The sequence below is a fragment of the Chrysemys picta genome, chromosome 1, assembly GCF_011386835.1.
Source record: "Chrysemys picta bellii isolate R12L10 chromosome 1, ASM1138683v2, whole genome shotgun sequence".
Lineage (NCBI taxonomy): Eukaryota > Metazoa > Chordata > Testudines > Emydidae > Chrysemys > Chrysemys picta.
Window position 1 is genome coordinate 124657936 of NC_088791.1, and position 20310 is coordinate 124678245.

Consider the following 20310-nt stretch of genomic DNA (forward strand, 5'->3'; position numbering starts at 1 on the left):
GTCGCCGCCCCCAAAATGTTAGCACCCTAGGCGACTGCTTAGGTCGCCTAATGGGTTGCGCCGGCCCTGCATACATATATACATACACCTTGGGTTAGTGTCCCAAATTCACCCCCTATCAGGAGATTTTCTTTATTCTTAATATTAGAACAATAAAATACAAACTCCAACCTAAGCTTTTTTCTTGAGCTTATCTTTTCCTGGGGTTTTTTCCTCCTTGATCTCTCTGTCTTTGCACACAGGTCTCTCTGCCTTAGACAGTAATGCTAAGCTTTTTATATTCCTGGGTTGGAGCTAATAGGAACCACTGGGTCTGACAGTGAGAGTGACTTAGTAGAAATAATTCTGCATTTCTGTAGACACTCTGTCATACTATCATATAAATGTGTACTTTTTAAAGCATTTTATGTAATAAACAATGGAACGGGCTTATACAACAGTACTATTATATTTATGCATTGTTACAGTTAAGGCATGATTTTTGTTTCAGTCCCCATGACATATCTCCATAAGGTTTGAGGGAGAGTTTTAAACAGAGGTTAGTCTGTTTTTATCACAGTCTATTAGACCTTAGAATTTTATATTTTTGCTTGGACTTTTATTATATTTTGCTTCCCTTAAAAAAACAGTGGAAAAGGGAAGAAATGTAAGGAATAAATGCCTGGGAACAATAAAAGAAAAATGAATGGTAAACAATTTCTCCAGTGATTCATTTCTGCCTAAGCATGAGACAAATATTTTGCTGCTCATAAACCTCACACCAAGAAAAATTCTGTTTCCCTTTAGTCCCCTATAGAGATCCAGGGTGGCAGTAGTAATATACAGGATGAGCAATTATTTACTTCATCAGCTGGTTTGGGAAACACTTTGAAGTTTTGTAATCAAAAGATAATGGTCTTGTGAAACTGCTTTTCTGCCATCTGAATTTTCTTTAGAGACTGTTGTCAGTGCATTAAATCATACGGAAAAGAAACTTGATAATATATCTACCTCAGTGAATGTGTTAAGAAATTTGGTACAGGAGATACAAAAATTAGTTTTACTTTACATGAAAATATGTACCGTATAAGTGGAAGCATCTTCTCCACAAAGCTTAAACACAAAGATAACTTGTTTTTTAGTCATTGCTTTGATAATATTGAAAAAATAATATATATTATATTAGCCTTCAATCAGTGAGCTTTTTGATTGTTTATTTGACACCTAAAATCTCTAAAATGTTTTCAATTATGAGCTAGATTGTCACCTGGTGTAAATTAGCATAGCTCCAATGACCTCACTGGGGCTACAGTGATTTACAACAGCTGAAAATCTGTATGCATCTCTATATGTGTAACAGTTTTGGATGTTAAGGATGAAGCTATTCCTCCTGCAGCCAGAGTTCTCTTTCTGCTGTCACAAACATCGGTATCTGTGTAAATAATTTCATTCATTGATGACCACTACAATAAAGCGCATAAGCATGTGCTTGAGTTCGTGATTAAGTGCTTTGCTGAATCAGGGCTCTAATGCTGGTATGTGTTATTACTATCTACTGTAATGAAGGAAATTAAACTCTCTTCTTTGTAAATTGCTAGGCAAATTCTTTCTGTTGTAGTGATTGTGTGTGTATATATACACACACAAACATATATGTAAAAACAACAAGGAGTACTTGTGGCACCTTAGTTACTAACAAATTTATTTGGGCATAAGCTTTCGTGGGCTAAAACCCACTTCATCAGATGCATGGAGTGACAGGTATATATACACAGTACATGAAAAGATGGGAGTTGCCTTACCAATGGGGGGGTCAGTGCTAACGAGACAATTCTTGAGCATTGGCCTGTTAAACCCAGGGTTGTGAGTTCAATCCTTGAGGGGGCAAAAATCTGTCTGGGGATTGGTCCTGCTTTGAGCAGCGGGTTGGACTAGATGATCTCCTGAGGTCCCTTCCAACCCTGACATTCTATGATTTAGAATTCAATTAAAGTGGAAGTGGGCTATTCTCAACAATAGAATACCAAGGGAGGAAAATCACTTTTGTAGTGGTAATGAGGCTAATGTAATCAGGGTGGCCCATTTCAAACAGTTGACAAGAAGGTGTGAGTAACAGTAGGGGAAAATTAGTATGAGGAAATTAGTTTTTGTAGTGACCCATCCACTTCCAGTTTTTATTCAGGCCTAATTTGATGGTGTCCAGTCTGCAAATTAATTCCAGTTCTGCAGTTTCACGTTGGAGTCTGCTTTTGAAGTTTTTTTGTTGAAGAATTGCCACTTTTAAGTCTGTTATTGAGTGTCCAGGGAGATTCAAGTGTTCTCTGACTGGTTTTTGAATGTTATAATTCTTGACATCTGATTTGTGTTCATTTATTCTTTTGCGTAGAGACTGTCCGATTTGGCCAATGTACATGGCAGAGGGGCATTGCTGGCATATGATGGCATATGTCACATTGGTAGATGTGCAGGTGAACGAGCCCCTGATGGTGTGGCTGATGTGGTTAGGTCCTATGATGTCCCTTGAATAGATATGCGGACAGAGTTAGCAACAAACCCAATGGGGCTCGTTGAGAAACTGCAGAACTGGAATTAATTTGCAAACTGGACACCATCAAATTAGGCCTGAATAAAGACTGGGAGTGTATGACTACAAAACCTAGTTTCCCCTACTGTTACTCACACCTTCTTGTCAACTGTTTGAAATGGGCCACCCAGATTACATTAGCCTCATTATCCGGGCCGTCCCTACCTATACGCAAAGTACGCAGCTGCGTAGGGCACCAGGAAATTTGGGAAATTTTCCTGGTGCCCTGTGCAGCTGTGTGCTGCTCCAGCCCTTGCCCCACCTCTTCCCCATGGCCCCCGCCCCTGCTCCGCCCCAGACCCACCTCTTCCCACCCTTGTTCCACCCCAATCCCACCCCCACTCCACCCTTTCCCCAAAACCCCACCTTGCTCTGCCCCCGCCCCGCCACCACTCCTCTGAGGACTGCACCAGGGCCGGGCCTGCACTCACTGGTGGTGGGAAGTGCAGCGACCCAGCCACGCCGCCGGTTAGTGCTGGGGAGTGGGTGTTCCCTCCTGCCCCCCAAGCCAGACCTCTCCACAGAGGCCTGGGGCCAGCTCTCCCCACGGTCCCCCTGTGGAGGCCTGCCCCCTCCCCGCAAGGGGACTGCGTAGGGCCCCAGAATAGCTAGGGACGGCCCTGCTCATTACCACTACAAAAGTGATTTTTCCTCCCTTGGTATTCTACTGTTGAGAATAGCCCACTTCCACTTTAATTGAATTGTCTAGTTAACACTGACCCCCACTTGGTAAGGCAACTCCCATCTTTTCATGTACTGTGTATATATACCTGCCTACTGTATTTTCCATTCCATGCATCTGATGAAGTGGGTTTTAGCCCATGAAAGCTTATGCCCAAATACATTTGTTAGTCTCTAAGGTGCCACAATGACTCCTCATTGTTTTTGCTGATACAGACTAACACAGCTACCACTCTGAAACATATATGTGTGTAATTTATACTGCAGAGCGGGAAAGAGCAATTTTTATGTAATTATATTAGAAAGGAATTGTGATATATCATCTATATAAAAATTTGTAATAAAAAATGCCAGCAGTACCTCTGAAGATATGCCCAGTGCTCATTTTGCTTGTGTCAACCAGACTGAAAGCTTTAATTTTTTCAGTCTATTATTTGCTCATCCAATCCAAAAATATAGACTGTACAATTTAAGAAGAGCAATCTGTAGCAAATCAAAGTAATAAAAAATTCCATCTGTCCACTAAAGCAACGATCACACAGCCCAGTGTATGGATCATATATATCATGACATTCCATCAAAAATGACAAGAATGCTTTTTTTAACATAGTTCAGTACATCATGAAAACCATAGAACAGAATAAACTGACAGTTCTTTATTAAGAGTGCATTCATTCTAGAGCTAGACATAAAAAGCATGCCCAAATTCTGTTAAAAAAATCAGATTAAAATATTGCTGCAGATAAAGTGAGTGATGCAATGGAATGATCCTGGTCAATCTCACAGGTCTGACATTATACATCTGTCAGATTATAGACCACAAACAAGAAATGTTTTACAAGTTCCACATTTTCTATTTATATTGTATAGCATGGGGCTGTGACAATGACTCTGTAGTTGAGGTTCAAACTTACTTTACATTATCATACTGATTTTAATGCCTTCCCTCACTTCACTAAAATGCAATAATTCTGCCTATAATTTCTCATGTGTGGTCATGTGCCAAGGGATATTTATTTATTTAAGTTTGGGAATAACTGGATAAGGCAGTTGAGAAATTTGAGAAGTTGCATATTTGCATTTGTGAAATTTTCCAAACTTCTTTGAAACATTTTCCAGAATGGCTTGGTATAGAATTTGAGTCTACAAACATTTATGCGTGTCTTTAATGTCAACTGCAGTCAAAATCAATGGGACTTCTCCTGTGTAATATTAAGCATGTGCATAAATCTTTGCAGGATCACAGTGTAATTTTGGAGCTACCTACAGTTCTTTTGAACCTATGACAACTTCAGGAGCACTCTGAGATGTTTATAAATTCCATAGGCTGTCTGGTTTCATGGGTGGCTAGAAAACACTTTAGCTTCTTTTCTTGGGCCTTGGTGTCTTCATTTAGGAGACTTCTACACACAGCTTGCATTGCTTGCCCAGAGAAGCATCACAAACTATATCCTTTTTAAAAGGGTTTTACAAATAAAAGTAATGCTCATGAAAGATCCCAGACTGAATTTCTAAATTTATCCACACAACAGGAAATGCAGCAACATGGAACTCTGGAAGTCTGAGGTGGACATTTTAAGTTTGTACTTTAGAAATTCTTTAAGCAACTGGGACACAACAGACAATCAATACTAAAAACTAACATAAACAATGTGGAGATTAACAAAAACAGTACGGCAACATACTAAAATTGTTCTAACAATAGAAACGCATTACAATTTATGGAATTTAGTTGCACATAAGTTTAGAAGATGAAAAAAAGAATAACAAAATAAAATATAATTAACTCAACTGAAAGGTTAAAAACTATATAGAGTAAATGGAATAAGTGTATGGAGAGTTTCCAACCCCAAATATAAAAAAATGAATGATACTAAAAAAAAAAATCAAAAAAATCAAAACATTCCCACCTGTGGCTTTTCACGGGGGAGGGGACTATTTAGCCTCATGTATATAGGACTTGATTAATAAAGAAATGAAGTAGGATAATATCATTAATGCCAATCAAGATGGGTGTTTGGAAAAAATAGATCTTGTCAAGTGAACTTGATATCTTTTTTATGACATTTTGATTAAGAGACAAGAATGATATGAAATTGAATATGGCACACATTAAATGGATTCAAAATTGGCTAACTAACAGGTTTTAAAATGTAACTGTAAATGGGGAATCACTATCAAGGGTCTGTGTTTCCAGTAGGGTCCTGCAAGGAATTGGTTGTTGGCCCCAAGTTACATAATATTTTTATCAATGACCTAGAAGAAAACAAAATCATCACTAATAAGTTTGTAGATGACACAAAGATTGGGGGAGAGGTGAATTACTGATACAGAGAGATCTGAATCACTTGATAAACTAAGCACAAGCAAACAATGTATTTCAATACCGCCAAATGTAAAGTCCTGCATGTAGGAACAAAAAATGTGGGCCGTACATACAAGATCGGGCTTTGCCATGAGCCCTGTGTATGAGGCAGCATGTTGTTGTGTTGCCCCCAAGAGCAGCCTAGGAAGCAGATTGTGACTCAGCCACAATCTGCCATCCAGTTTCCGCTTTCTCTGGTGGGAACATGCCCTTGTATCTGGCATAGCATACATCCTTTGGCATGCTTTCAAAGCTGCGCTGCCTGGCATATTGTGAGGATGGATTGTTAGGAGTTGAGGGAGGAGCAAAGTCAGATTTATGACGAGAGGGTAGCAAGAGGGAAGTGGCAGTTGGATCAGGGCTTGAGTCTTGGTGAAGCACATTTGTTCCAGCAGTTGCTATGACTGTAAGTGGTCACGGCTTTTTTATTAGGGTGGAGGACAGAAGGCAAGGAAAGGCAGCAACACCTGAAAGCAAGTAATTCATTGGAGGAAGGTATAGGATGTTTGGGAGAGGGTTAGGAAACCAGATGAAGGGAAAGACTTGCTTGGCAGGAGGGTTGGGATCTGAGAGGTTGCTGGGTACCTGTCAAGAGGGTAGCTTGAGAGGTTAAAAGCTGCATCAGTTTGTGAATGTGTTAAGTCATCCATCTCAGCATTGTAAGAGTTAAAAATAAGGTCTCTTACTGTATCAATCATGAGAAATGCCTGCTTCAGTGATGGATATGCATTTTGGATGTGTCTGCGCAGCTTTAGAAGGATACTGTTACTTGAGAAAGCTTCATCCATTCCTCTGATTGGGTGTACTCTACAACAGGAAAACATGGTTGACACAATGGTCTCATCTCTCATCCTCTTACTCTTCAGAGTAGGGAGAAAATGTAAACTCATTAAGGCCAAAAGCTTAGTAGGACTCAAAAATATGCTTAGACATTTATATGGATAATGAGAATATCCGCAAAAGATTACCTGAAGTAAATTTAATCAACAATTATTTCAGTAGATATAATTTTCCATCAAGTTCAAGTACATCTCAAACAAAAAAAATGTAATTTTCTATTTACCTGTGGTTCTTTCTTATAGGAAGTGTCTGTCCATTTTCATATGTCAGAGGGTCCTGAAATTTCTCTAAAAATTGATGCCAGGCAATTTTACCTGTGGCTTTAAATCCAAATCTGGTCAAACAAAGATGTAAGAACTGTTTAAAAAGACTTCCTTTTGTAAACACTGTTATAACTACATTTTCCAGAGAGAATTTTGGCTTGTGACAGAAATTTATGCAATCTAGTCTGAGTTTACATAGCTTAAAATTTTACAAAAAGTATGTGGCAAATTTCAACGATAAAACAAGTTGGGCCAAATTCCCTTCTGAGTTCCACCAGTCTAACGGAAGAAAGAACTAGACCTGATCAGATGGTTCTGGTTTTATCCGAACTGAAAACCCTTAAATTTAGAAGTGTTAGAATGCATTTATAAGGCATTAATGGCCAGATTTTGTCAACTTCACTCATGTTGAGTAGTATTTTACTCTGTGAATAATCCCTTTGAAATCAGTGAGGGCTTGATTTTGCTCCCCTTGAAGTCAGTAGCTCCCATTTAACTTCAGTAGTGCAGGATCAAGCCCTAAGTAAGTGTGGCAAAACACGTTCCTAAATTAGATGGTGTCTTTTAAGCACTGTCACCAATTTATTTAGAAAAAATGTGATGACTCACTGCTTTACTCATTTCAACAAAGTTTTAAATATCTATTCCTGAAGCCTGTTAGAATGGTGTTATGCTGTGTTTGGAGCATGACTACCAAGGTGAGGTTTAAACAACAATAAAATGGAATAAGGGGTTAACAGGACAACAAATAGTGGAAAGACTTTTGTGGAGCTCCCACAAAAAACTCCATCCTCAGAAGTTCATTAAGTTTATCAAGCTCAGCCAATGAAATTCCAAGTTGGAAGAATTACACCATCAGAACAATCATTCATTGGCTGATCAAAACCTGAGGGTAGAACAGTTTTTCTATCCAGTTCTTCTTAAAGCTGACTTTTTTTCAAAATTAACCCACTTACAGGTGTAACATATACACCACAGTTCACTGGCTTGAGGGAAAGTTTATTAAAAAAACTGGGGGAAATAGTTTCATAATCATAATATTTGTCTGAAACAATAATCAGATAGGAAATAACAGATTATCTTTCAAATTAAGACGCAGCCAACTGATATTTTCAACCCCTAACTGAGATCTTTCCCATGTCACATTTCTGTGGTTCTATAAATCACGCAAAAGTACACTGTAGGGAAAAATTATACATTGGAAACAAGCAAACAGATGGATCTTGGTCTGCATTATTGTCCCCAAGATCCTCACAAACAGAGGCCCTTTCCATGTGTCTGACTACCCCCTTCTTCAGCTACCTCAACACCTCAGAGGGCAACTGCCATGGTGCCAGGGAGCTGGGGAGAGCACAGCATGGCTACTAGGGGCCAGAGCTGATGTAGCAGCACAGGGAATCAGCATGGATCCCTGAGGATCCACACAGTTTGACAGCAGGCTTCCTTTTCTGCAGGATAGAGAATTTCCACCCCAATTAGATGATGTAGTAGAATCGTTGAAAAACAATCATCACTGATTTCAGAGTAGCAGCTATGTTATTCTGTATCCACAAAAAGAACTGGAGTACTTGTGGCACCTTAGAGACTAACAAATTTATTTGAGCATAAGCTTTTGTGGGCTACATCCCACTTCTTCGGATGCATAGAATGGAACATATATTGAGAAGAAATATATACACACACATACAGAAAGCATGAACAGGTGGGAGTTGTCTTACCAACTCTGAGAAGCCAATTAAGTAAGAGAAAAAAAAAACTTCTGAAGTGATAATCAAGATAACCCAGTACAGACAGGTTGATAAGAAGTGTGAGAGTACTTACATGGGGTGATAGATTCAATGTTTGTAATGGCTCAGCCATTCCCAGTCTTTATTCAAACCTAAATTGATTGTGTCTAATTTGCATATCAATTCGAGTTCAGCAGTTTCTCATTGGAGTCTGTTTTTGAAGCTTTTCTGTTGTAAAATAGCTACCCACGGGTCTGTCATTGAATGACCAGACAGGTTAAAGTGTTCTCCCACTGGTTTTTGAGTATTATGATTCCTGATGTCAGATTTGTGTCCATTAATTCTTTTGCGTAGAGACTGTCAGGTTTGGCCAATGTACATGGCAGAGGGGCATTGCTGGCACATGATGGCATATATCACATTGGTAGATGTGCAGGTGAACGAGCCCCTGATGGTATGGCTGATGTGATTAGGTCCTATGATGATGTCACTTGAATAGATATGTGGACAGAGTCGGCATCGGGCTTTGTTGCAAGGATAGGTTCCTGGGTCAGTGTTTTTGTTCAGTGATGTGTGGTTGCTGGTGAGTATTTGCTTCAGGTTGGGGGGTTGTCTGTAAGCGAGGGCAGGTCTGTCTCCCAAGATCTGTGAGAGTGAGCGATCATCTTTCAGGATAGGTTGTAGATCTTTGATGATGCGCTGGAGAGGTTTTAGATGGGGACTGAAGGTGACAGCTAGTGGTAGTCTGTTATTTTCTTTGTTGGGCCTGTCTTGTAGGAGGTGACTTCTGGGTACTCGTCTGGCTCCGTCAATCTGTTTTTTCATTCAGCAGGTGGGTATTGTAGTTTTAAGAATGCTTGATAGAGATCTTGTAGGTGCTTGTCTCTGTCTGAAGGATTGGAGCAAATGCGGTTTTATCTTAGAGGTTGGCTGTAGACAATGGATCTTGTGGTGTGTCCTGGATGGAAGCTATTGGCATGTAGGTCAGTAGGTTTCCGGTATAGGGTGGTATTTATGTGACCATCGCTTATTAGCACAGTAGTGTCCAAAAAATGGACTGCTTGTGTGGATTGATCTAGGCTGAGGTTAATGGTGGGATGGAAATTATTGAAATCATGGTAGAATTCCTCAAGGGCTTCCTTTCCATGGGTCCAGATGATGAAGATGTCATCAATGTAGCGCAAGTAGAGTAGGGGCATTAGGGGATGAGAGCTAAGGAAGCGTTGTTCTAAGTCAGCCATAAAAATGTTGGCATACTGTGGGGCCATGCGGGTACCCATATCAGTGCCGCTGACTTGAAGGTATATATCGTCCCCAAATGTGAAATAGTTGTGGGTGAAGACAAAGTCACAAAGTTCAGCCACCAGGTTAGCTGTGACATGATGTAGCCCACGGAAGTTTATGCTCAAATAAATTTGTTAATCATCACTGAGATTGTCTCCCACAAAGCCTCTTCCCATGGGTTTTATCATGGGAGGGGATGAATAAGATGTACTTAGCACCTGGAACTCCCACACACCTCAATGGGAACTGCACATGCTCAGCACTTCTAAGTACTGGGCTCTGCCTAACAACACGTGTCTTTTCCATCCTTAATTTTCATGGGTGAAATCCAGAAATCTTACATATGCAAAACACTCATTGAATTCACTGGGAGTAAAACCTGTGTGAAGACTTCAGGATTTTGTGATTCCAAAGCAATTCTATGTCTAGTAGAAAATAGTTAGTTCTTATATAGCACTTTTCATCTATAGATCTCAAAGTGCTTTACAAAGAAGGTAAGAGGAAGTTAAGGGTGCTCTATTGTAGGTGTATCTGCGCCCCACACCTCTAATTGGAGATTGTAGGTAGCAGTGTCCATTCAACCATTTGAGCTCATCCACTACCCTATTAGAAAGGTCTTGAAAGTATCTAAAATCATCAGCTAGCGATAGAGGAGGGGGCATCATAGCCTCATCTGGTGATGATGAGGAAATGTTTGCTGGTGGGTAGCCTCCATTTTGAGCCTTTCCTCCTGTCCCTCCAAAGTTTTCTCCTCTGGTTCTGGGGTTCTGGACACCGAAGCCGTAGGACAAAGTCTGGTGGACTCTCTATGAGAGACACTGGATGCTTGAGAAGCGTGGGGTCTGTACATTGCCCAAGGATTCCAATATGGCCACTGGGGGGGGAGGGATGCCTGGGTTGGGGGGTGCCCAGGGAGGACCGTATCAGGATTGAAGGGCGGCATGAAGGTGTAGTTGGGGAGGTCCCTGATATTGTGACGGTGGACCACAGTGAGAGGCCAGGGAAATAACATCATCCTGGTCACTGTCAGACTTCTCACTGGGTAGGGGAGGTGCTGACCAGGGTGCTGGTGGCAAATGTCCTGGTGCCATTGGTGATTCTGGATGTCGAGACGTGCATGGTACTGGGGCCCCGCTACTGAGTAGTGGGGTTTCTGGAGCGTCCCTGCTGTTTCTGGGTACCACGCTTCGAAGAGCTGGTGCTGTTGGACCAACGTGGCCGAGCATGCCAGGGAACCCCTCTGGCTGGCGAAAGACTCTGTTTGCGGGCTTAAAGCCCTTTTTTTCAAGTCTCTGCAGAGGAAATCTGCTGAGCTTTTTTGCGAGTCTATCCCTTTGGAGGTTGAAGGCTCCCGGGACAATCTGTGTCCTTGAGAAGCTTCAGCACCAGAGTCAGCTGGTGACCAAAGCACACCTTCCACCAGGAGAAGTTTTAACTTCAGCTCCTGGTTCATGCGAGATCTCATCTTTAGCTGGTGGCAGAAGGTGCACTTCTGTGGGATGCATACCTATTCAAGGCACCAGATACAGTGAGATTGTCCATCTGTTACTGGAACTGGTTCCTTGCAGGAGAGGATGCTTTTAAAACTGGGGGAATTGGTCATGCCCCGGGTGGAGATATCACCCTCAAAAAGGCTAGGAATGCAGAAGAAAGTTTTTTTGTTTCTTCTTTATTTTTTATTTATTTATTTTTTAACTGGGAAAACGGAAACTCTAGACTACTAAGTGCCCCTGTAAGGGTAATCCCCCACAAAAAGAGCAGGAAACATAACACAAAAAGTTCTTTTTCTTTTTCCCTCCCAATTGGAAAATGAAAACTTAACTATTAAAAGATACTAAAAGACTAAGAATAACTACTACTTATACTAATGACGCAGAGAAGGAATAGACAACTGCTCGCTTAGTTTGAGGCCAAAGGTGGTTGATAAGGAACTGAGGGTGGTTCGCTCGCACAGTGCTAAATAGCCTTGAGGCAAACCAGGACGCAGAGAGGGCACATGGGCAGGCTGAACGGACACTGCTACCTAACATCTCAGATTAGAGGTGCAGGGGCGCAGATACACTTACAGTGGAGCACCCAGAGGGACATTACTTGAAGAAGTTACTCATCTTGTGCAGTAACAATGGTTCTTCAAGATGCGTGCCCCTCTGGGTGCTCCATGGTAGGTGTGCTTGCATCCCTACACTACTGATGGGAGAACTTCAGTAGCAGTGTCCTTTAGGCCCACACATGCACTGTCTCTTCTTGGGCCCCATCACAAGCCTAGTCAGCACGCGCAGCTTAACCCCCCTCAGTTCCTTCTCTACCAAAGAGTCATTGACAAGAACTGTGAAGTAGAGGAGAGGAGGATGGCTTGTAGAGCACTCATAGGGACACATCTCGAAGAGTGAATCTGAGGAATCGTCTGTAAGATGGTAGGATTGAGATATGAAAGTAGGCATCCTGAATGTCGAGGGCCAAAATCAAGCCTCCCTGTTCCAACATTGGAATGATCACTGAGCTAGGTGTTGGGAGGTGCATGGTTTGTGCTGGTGCTGCAGACTGAATTTTCTCTTTTTTTGTCCCAGTGTGTAGATGCCCAGTGAACAGAGTGGCCCTAGAATCCTTCAGGATGTGAAGAGAAGCATCAGTCTTCTCTGTGAAGAGCTTAGTGCCTTCGAAGGGAAGGTCTTCCACAGTCAACTGTACCTCCTTCAGGAAGCCCAATAGATGGAGTCATGATGCACATCGCATCTCCACTGCCAGGGAGATGGACCTGGCCACTGTGTCGGCTGTGTTGAGAGCAGACTGCAGCGTTGTCTTGGCCACTAGCTGTCCCTCTTGAATAATGGCCTTAAATTGCTCACAGTACAACTCAGGCAGCTGCTCAATAAAATCGTTCAGTTTCGAATAATTTATGTAGTCATATTTCGCAGTCAGGACTTGGTAACTGGTAATCTGAAACTGAAGAATAGACAAGGAATATGCCTTCTTCCAAAAAGGTACAAATGCTTTCAGTCCCTATTGTAGGGAGTGAACCTCATCTGGTATTGGCGGCCATGGGAATGAAAAGCATCCATCACGATGGAGTTGGGTGGAGGGTGGGAGAAGAGGAATTCAATCTCCCTCACTGGGACATAATACTTTTTGTCCACCTGCTTTCAGGTAGGTACCACTGATGCTGGGGTTTGCCAAATGGTTTTTGCAGGGTCCAAAATGACCTCGTTAATAGAAGGGTGATTTTTAAGGATGAAGATGAATGAAGTATGTCAAGGAGACAATGGTGGGTGTCTTTGACTTTTTCTGGTGGTATCTGAAGAGTGTCTGCCACTCTCTTTCCTAGGTCTTGGAAGAGGCGAAAGTCATCAGCCAGAGATGGTGGGGGAGGCATGAAGGCCTCATCCGGGGAGGAGGAGGATATGGTTCTCGGTGTCACCTCTTCCTTAATACCACCTTCCTGTTCCTCCACGATTACTTCTGGAGGTTCTGAAGCCCTGGATACCACAGCTGAAGAGATGTGCCTCAAGGGTTCTCGGTTGGGGCTAGAATCTTGAGAGGCATGGTGGCAATATTCAGCCCAAGGATCCCAGTATGGCCACTGGGCTGATGGTGGTGTAGAGGTCGGTAGTGGTGCCCAGGGGTGGCCATATCAAGATGGCGATGGTGGGGCCTTCTGAGGGTATGCTTGGGGGCTCTGTTGATATTGGGAGCCATAAAGAGCTTGGGAGGAGTACTGTGATGCCACATCCTCCAGTTTGCTATCCAAGCCCTCACTAGAGAGCAGGGGAGTGTGGTAAGGCAGCAGGGAAGACTCCCGTGCAGGGCAAAGACTCAGTGAGGCAGTCCCAGTACCAAAAGGAGGTGCCTCCAGTGCATCAGGTACATGGAGGTCTCTTGAGTTCCAGAATTCCAGCAGTACCAACCGATTCGGTGCCGTTGGTGGTACCGGGGGGGATGGGGATCTTGCCGGTGCCGGTCGCTTTGGTGCTGGATGAGGTGTTGATGATGGTACCAATGGAGCACTGCATACCGGTAATGCCTTCTCAGCAGAGTACTTCCTCCTGTCCTTGTCCCTCGGTGCCATTGACTTGCTGCCCATGCCCATTGGCTACGTAAGCTTGTCAATGATAACTGAGCTGAGACTGTCGTGGTGCCAATGGTACCGAGGACACCATGCATGCCGGAGATCATTTGCAGCTATCTTGGGGCTCACTGTGGGGAGTTCCCACTACCTTTTACGATGATTTATGAGAGGGGTCAGTAGCTTGTTTCTTCAGCCCACAGTCTTTGGATATGGAGGGCTGTGGGGAAGACTCAGGTCTGCCAAGTGACTTGTGGCACGGGTCCAGAGAGGGTTGGAGAGCTGCCTCCATGAAGATGACCTTCTGCCTGAGCTCTCTATCCTTAGGGGACCTATCCTTATGGGAGTTGCTGGCAAAGACCACACTTTTGTTGAATGTGGCCTTCCCCGAGGCAGCGTGTGCACTGGAAATGCTTGTCTGCAACAGAGATCACCTCTTTGCAAGAGAGACACTGCTTGAAGCCTGGTGAACTGAGCATAACCAGTTGGGGGAAGGGTCCCCAACGAGGAAAATAGCAGAAAAAAATAAAGTCTCTCTCTTTTTTTTTTAGGGAGAAAAAAACTACAACTAGAACTACAACTAAGTACTATGAGGCTAACTATAGAAATGCAAAATGAAAAGTAATGGTCCTAATGGACTTCAAATAGCTCTGTCTCTAGCCAGGGGCAGCTGAGAAGAAACTGAGGGGGGTTAACCCATGTGCATTGAATAGCCTCGTGGTGCAGCACAAGTAGAGACAGGGCATGTGCGGGCCTAAAGGACACTGATCCGATCAGCAGCGCAGGGATGCTAGCACAGCTACAGTGCATCACCCATAGGGACACGACTCAAAGAAGAAAAAGAAGTTTATTTTACTGATGGGAAACTGAGAGGTAAAATGACTTGCCCAAGGTTACCCAGCAGGCCAGTGGCAGAGCTAGGAACAGAACCCAGGTCTCCAGAGTCTCAGTATAGTGTTCTATCCAGTGGGCCTTATATATTAAACTAATTTTGTTTTTAAAATTTTCATAATTTTACAGGACTTTTAGAAATTCATCTTCCATTATGTCCTCTTTTAATTACCTAGAATATAAATATTATAAAAAGGGGGACATTGTTTGATGAAGATTGTAATAGCATGAGTATTGGGTAAAACCAGATTTATGGTCTATTAGTCATCCATTACAAAATACCATATGTTTAAGAGTGTTTAAGAATTTTTAAGCACCATTGCCTAGCATCTGGAATCTTTACAAAAATATTAAATCATGGAAATCAGACACCAAGCTAACCAAAAAGGGTAGCTTAAAACTACAAACACTGTTGTCAGGACCAGGAAATATCTGCAGCCAAATTGCCCTCACTCTTTCAAACAGATACTAAGTTCACTGAAAGCCTGACCAAGTAAGCATGATTTCCATCATGACCTGAGTGAAGGCTGCTAAATTGGGGTCTGGCATCTCACCAGAGGAGCGAGTTGCATAAGAGAAGGCCCCACAGTAGGAAAGTGTTTGTTCTGGTCATGGAACATTTGGTCTTTGGAACAGACAACAAGAGTATCCTTCACTCATACTTCTCCACCTGTCAAGGGACATGCGTGGCAAAGACCCAAAATAAACATAAGACAAAAAAATATTATTCATGCAGGAAAATTAAAATGTGGTGGTATTCCTTTGTTCAGCATAAATAGCTCTTCCTGTAATCTTTGTTCCATTCATTTTTATTTCTGATGCAAAGGAGTTTCAAAAGTAAAAATGATGGGACACCGAATTTGTGTGAAATGTAGGGAATTTGGGACTAACGAGTGATATCCTTTGAAATTAAGTAAATATGAATGGTGTGTTTACAATATATTTGATCTTGCTGCAAGGGTAAATATTGTGAGAGATGAATTCTTAGGTTCAGGGGTGAAATTCTAGCCCCATTAAAGTCAATGACAAAAACGCCATTGACATCAATGGACCCAGGATTTCACCCCTGAGGTTTAAGACATGCAGATATCTAGAAGAATCATAAAACACTGTCATGTGTTGTTATCTATAAATAGTTCCCTGCCCCATCTAATGTGGACAAGGCCTGAGCAGATTAAAAAGGGACAATTAAATTTATATGTTTCACCTGCAGGAGAGCCAGGGACAGATAAAGTCTAACGAAAATGAAGCCCAGCTGGGCAGGGGAAAGCTGGACTTGTACAAAGCCAGGAAGTTGAGAGCGAGAGGCAGGTCAGGGATGAGCTCTGTGGTCACTGTTTAGCGAGAAAGGGAATTGGCCATCGACCAGGAGGAGTTCTAGGAGGAAAGTAAGCCCTGGGATCCTGCCCTGAACTACAGAGTCAGGCAAGAAACCAAGCGTGGTGGAGTAGCCACTGGGAGGAAAGGAAGCTCAAGTTGGCAAATTCAGAAATGAGCCAGGAGATAGAGAAGTGAGATAGGAAGGAACCCAAGGAAATAGCAACAGGGTCTGAGATTGACTAGACGGTGGTTGCTAGGCATAGGATCCCTCAGCTGGAACCCGGAGTAATGGGTGGGTCTGGGTTACTCTGCCAGCCACTGGGAAAGTGGCCCTGGACGTGGACTTAGACCAGAAAACTGCCTGGCAGGGCATATGGATAGCTTGTCTAGTGGGATTTTGACCCCCAGAAGGGGAAGCCTAACTAGTGACTTAGTCCTCTGGGCAGGTCATGAAGAGGGAGTACCCCAAGTCCCAGAAAGAGAGAAAGCCCATGAAGTGAGAAACCAATAGAAAGGAGGACCAGATCAGGCAAGAGCTGATCCCCAGATCCAGTCACAAGTTGTCCCAGTAGTGATTGAACCCTATTACAACAATATTTAAATATCATTTTAATCTTTACATCATACAACATTCCCTATTAGTTATTCTTATATTTATTATCAGCCTACATGAAGCCATATATACATTACTACAGCAACATAACTATGAGAAAGCTCTGTGGTTGTTTTCACACTGGTGCATCTTTTGAATTACCTTATCTGAGAAATATCACCTGAAAGATATGGTATATGTAGGTTGGAATATTTCTGTTTATAGCATCATTAAAGTGACACTATATTTTGTCAATGTCTAGAGAAAACTCCAAAGGAAAAATGCATGTAGAAATCTTTCCATTATGTGCTTGTGTTTAAGAGCAAGATTTACTTTAAGATTTAATACTAGCGAATGACATGAACTGAAGAAACTATAATAGCAATATTTTTTGACAAAGTAATAGTTGATCATTGTTATGTCGCATTGTGAATGACTAGAAGCAAATCAGATTTATCTGTTGAATGCACAAAGCAATATAGTTACTGCAGATGATACTCTCATACAGCACCTGCTGATATAAAATGTATATCTGCAGTGAGGCCTTTAAAGTTAACTAGTTAAGAAGTTAACATACAAGAAAAAAATCCAACTGATTATTTTCAGGGATGATCTTACTTTCACATAAATGAGTTTAATTATATAAACTATGTTATGGAATCTTTAAATAGTAACACATGATCTGGTTTCTGCTTCGCTCACATTCTCAGGAAGAACTGACTTGTGTGCCTTGCACCACTATTTAAGACTCAAGCAATCTCCGTTTTTGTTAAAGAGCTAGTTAAAAAGTTAAGTTGTTCTTCTCCCCTTCCTCTTTGATTTTCCATATGCTCTTAGCACTGCTGCCTGTGAATATAGGCTATCTTCAGGCTATTTTCCTCTTGCGGGTTTTGGTCTCTGGGTATAAGTGTGGGTCCAGATTGAACCAAAATACCGAAGAATGTCCATATTCTGGCTTTAAATGGGAAATGCGGGCTTGGGGAGTTGGCTAGCTCCATTTGAACTCAAATCAGGTCCAAAGAAATTAGATTTTGAAAAATTTCCTTTAACCTAACTCAGGTCCCTGAGGGCAGGTTGAGTCCCAAAAATCCTTTTGTATCCATCTATCACTTCTATATCATGCTTATCACCACAGTATCTGAATTCTGGCCATAATGCTGCAGTGTCTGGTTAACCTGAACTAGTACCTGGGTTTTAATCTAGGAGCTGGCCTGATTTGCCCTTCTCTCAGTCCAGTTCAGGTTCTAGTTTTGCAATGCTCCCCCCTCCCCCAATTCAGAAGAGTTTTGTCTTAATTTTATTTAAATTCAGTTGTCCAGAAGTGACATCACTACATCATCTAGCTCCCCAGTGTTCCTATAGTTAATCCTATAGTGATTACTGATGACCACTACATAGTCAAAGTGGTTAGCATTAGTAAGTTCCATTGAAGGTATGCTGTACTTCATACATTCATTTAACCCTTTAAACAGAAGTACACTTAAAAAGTGCAAGCTTGAAGCACACAAACATGGTAATAAAGTGGTAATACTAGTCGAGCTGCTCTTCCAGTAATTCACCCCATCCCTTGTTTCTGGGATAAAGTAAGTAGCACATTTTTTTACATTTAAAAGTAAGTTTCAAATGCCTTTTGCCAAGATGTAGCCCAGCCAAGATCAAAATCTTTTTCAGGAACCAGCAGCCACCAGCCTCTCAGTCAACACAGGAAACTGCCATTGATGTCAAGGTACTATCATACTGCCCTCAATCCACAGTGGTTGTCCTAAATTTGACTAAAACCTATAAGTAAAATGTATGCTCTTCAGGGCAGAGACTGTCTTCAATTGTTTTCTTATATAATGCTGACCACATAGTTAATGTCTAACAAAGAAATAATTAATATAAGTAATAATAATAATTAGTAATAATGATCTGAACCTAAAAGGCATTTTGGAAAAAAACAAATATTGAAATTTGAGTATTAGGTTCTGAACATGCCCAGGATTAAACCTTAATTATTTTTCAGTTCTGATTATTTTTATACAGTAAATTCCTCTTAAAGTACCAGTATTTACTTGAATGAAAGTGAGTACCCTTCCCACTAGGAAACTAAATATAAAATGATAAACAATTAGATGGCAATTCTGAGTGAAGGCTGTCACTCTATTGTGCCTGCCTACCTTACTGCTGCAAACATGGCCCTCTAGCTCAGTGGTTCTCAAACTTTTGTACTGGTGACCCCTTTCACATAGCAAGCCACAGAGTGCGACCCCCCTTATAAATTAAAAACTCTTTTTTATATATTTAACACCATTATAAATGCTGGAGGCAAAGCGGGGTTTCGGGTGGAGGTTGACAGCTCACAACCCCCCATATAATAACCTCGCGATCCCCTGAGGGGTCCCAACCCCCAGTTTGAGAATCCCTGATCTAGCTAGTTCTATCAGATTTTACATACTGTTCCATACACGCTGCAACACAGGCACAAATGAGGCAAATTAACAAAGGAAGTCACAAAAAGCAATAATCAAGTTATGAGGTTGCAATGCTAAAAAATGTCTCTAAAGAAAGCAATATGACTCTTACCTATTCATTAGCTCTTGAAAAGTTCCATTTGGTAATGGAAATATAAAGCCATTTATGACTGACTTTAAGTAATCCAAAGACACAAATCCACTCTGACTGACATCAAATGCTCTGAAGGCTTTTTCAATGTCCTGATAGGTTGAGTACAGCTGAAATGAATACAATTTACGGTGTTTTGTTCAGAAAAATCAAGCTCATGAAGTTTTTAAAACAATAATGTATTTTTTACAAGACCTTTTCAAATGTTCTTCTCTGTAAACTGATCAAATAGGTTACCATGGCAAGCTCTGACTGTCAGATGTTTAATTAATAGGCTCACTACAAAACAGTATTTCCCAATCACAGAGACTCAAGTGACAAGGCAGACAAGTTTCTCACAGAAAGATAGCACATATAATAACTCTACCTCAAAATTCAGGGCTAAAAATATTGGTGGATCTGCCTGCTTGATACATCTGTTTTAATATACTTTTAAAGACAACCCTATTGTAACTCAGTACCAAGCTCCTCTTTATTAAAATGGATCATAATGAATGCTAGAAGAAATGTTATAAGAAACAGAATGGTTAATATACCTATTATATAAACATATTGCACATTTCTTTGGTTATTCTTTTAGTTCGTGGGCTGTTGCATAGAAACTAGGGGAGTGTGGTTTTGCTTATGGGACTTACTGCAAATTTCAGTAAGGATAATAAAACAGCAGGAAGATTGGTTTTATTCACCAAAAGTTCAGTCAGTACTGTGTGTTGAATAGTACAAACATTCCTGGGGCTTTCCATCACCCTTTTTGGTGCTTTACCCTACCTTTTTCTAATCTGTTTACTGCTAAATGAAAACTGCAGCTATCACAGGGCAGAGATAATGTATGGACAGACTTCAGGAAGTCCAAAATAAATATCATGGGCTGATAGGGTTTACAGGGTGATGAGATGTACCCAGCCACCAACCCAGGCATCAATCTGTGTGGCTCAGGAGGACCTACCCTGACTTCAGAATCAAGAACTAAAGGGGAAAGAAGGTCAGGTGATGTCCCTGCAGCCTTAGTGCCTGCTGACCTCCAGCCTGCTAGAACTCTCCAATCACTTCAAGGCTGAGGAAGTACAGTTATAGGTTTGTATAGCTGGATTTGTACTAAAACACTAACTCTGGCCCATAG

At 41.6% G+C, this 20310-nt stretch overlaps 1 protein-coding gene across 3 annotated transcripts in view; it reads right to left on the reverse strand.

The window, feature by feature from the left end:
- The window catches only part of EFCAB6 (EF-hand calcium binding domain 6), a 160473-nt gene that overhangs the window by 80347 nt on the left and 59816 nt on the right, over positions 1-20310 (reverse strand). For all 3 annotated transcript variants that reach the window (XM_065569748.1, XM_065569759.1, XM_065569766.1), the window contains 3 exons: positions 19152-19300; positions 6673-6783; positions 6296-6416 (listed from right to left, as the gene is read on the reverse strand). In XM_065569748.1, the coding sequence (XP_065425820.1) occupies positions 6296-6416; positions 6673-6783; positions 19152-19300 (381 nt within the window). The remainder of the gene's footprint in view (positions 1-6295; positions 6417-6672; positions 6784-19151; positions 19301-20310) is intronic.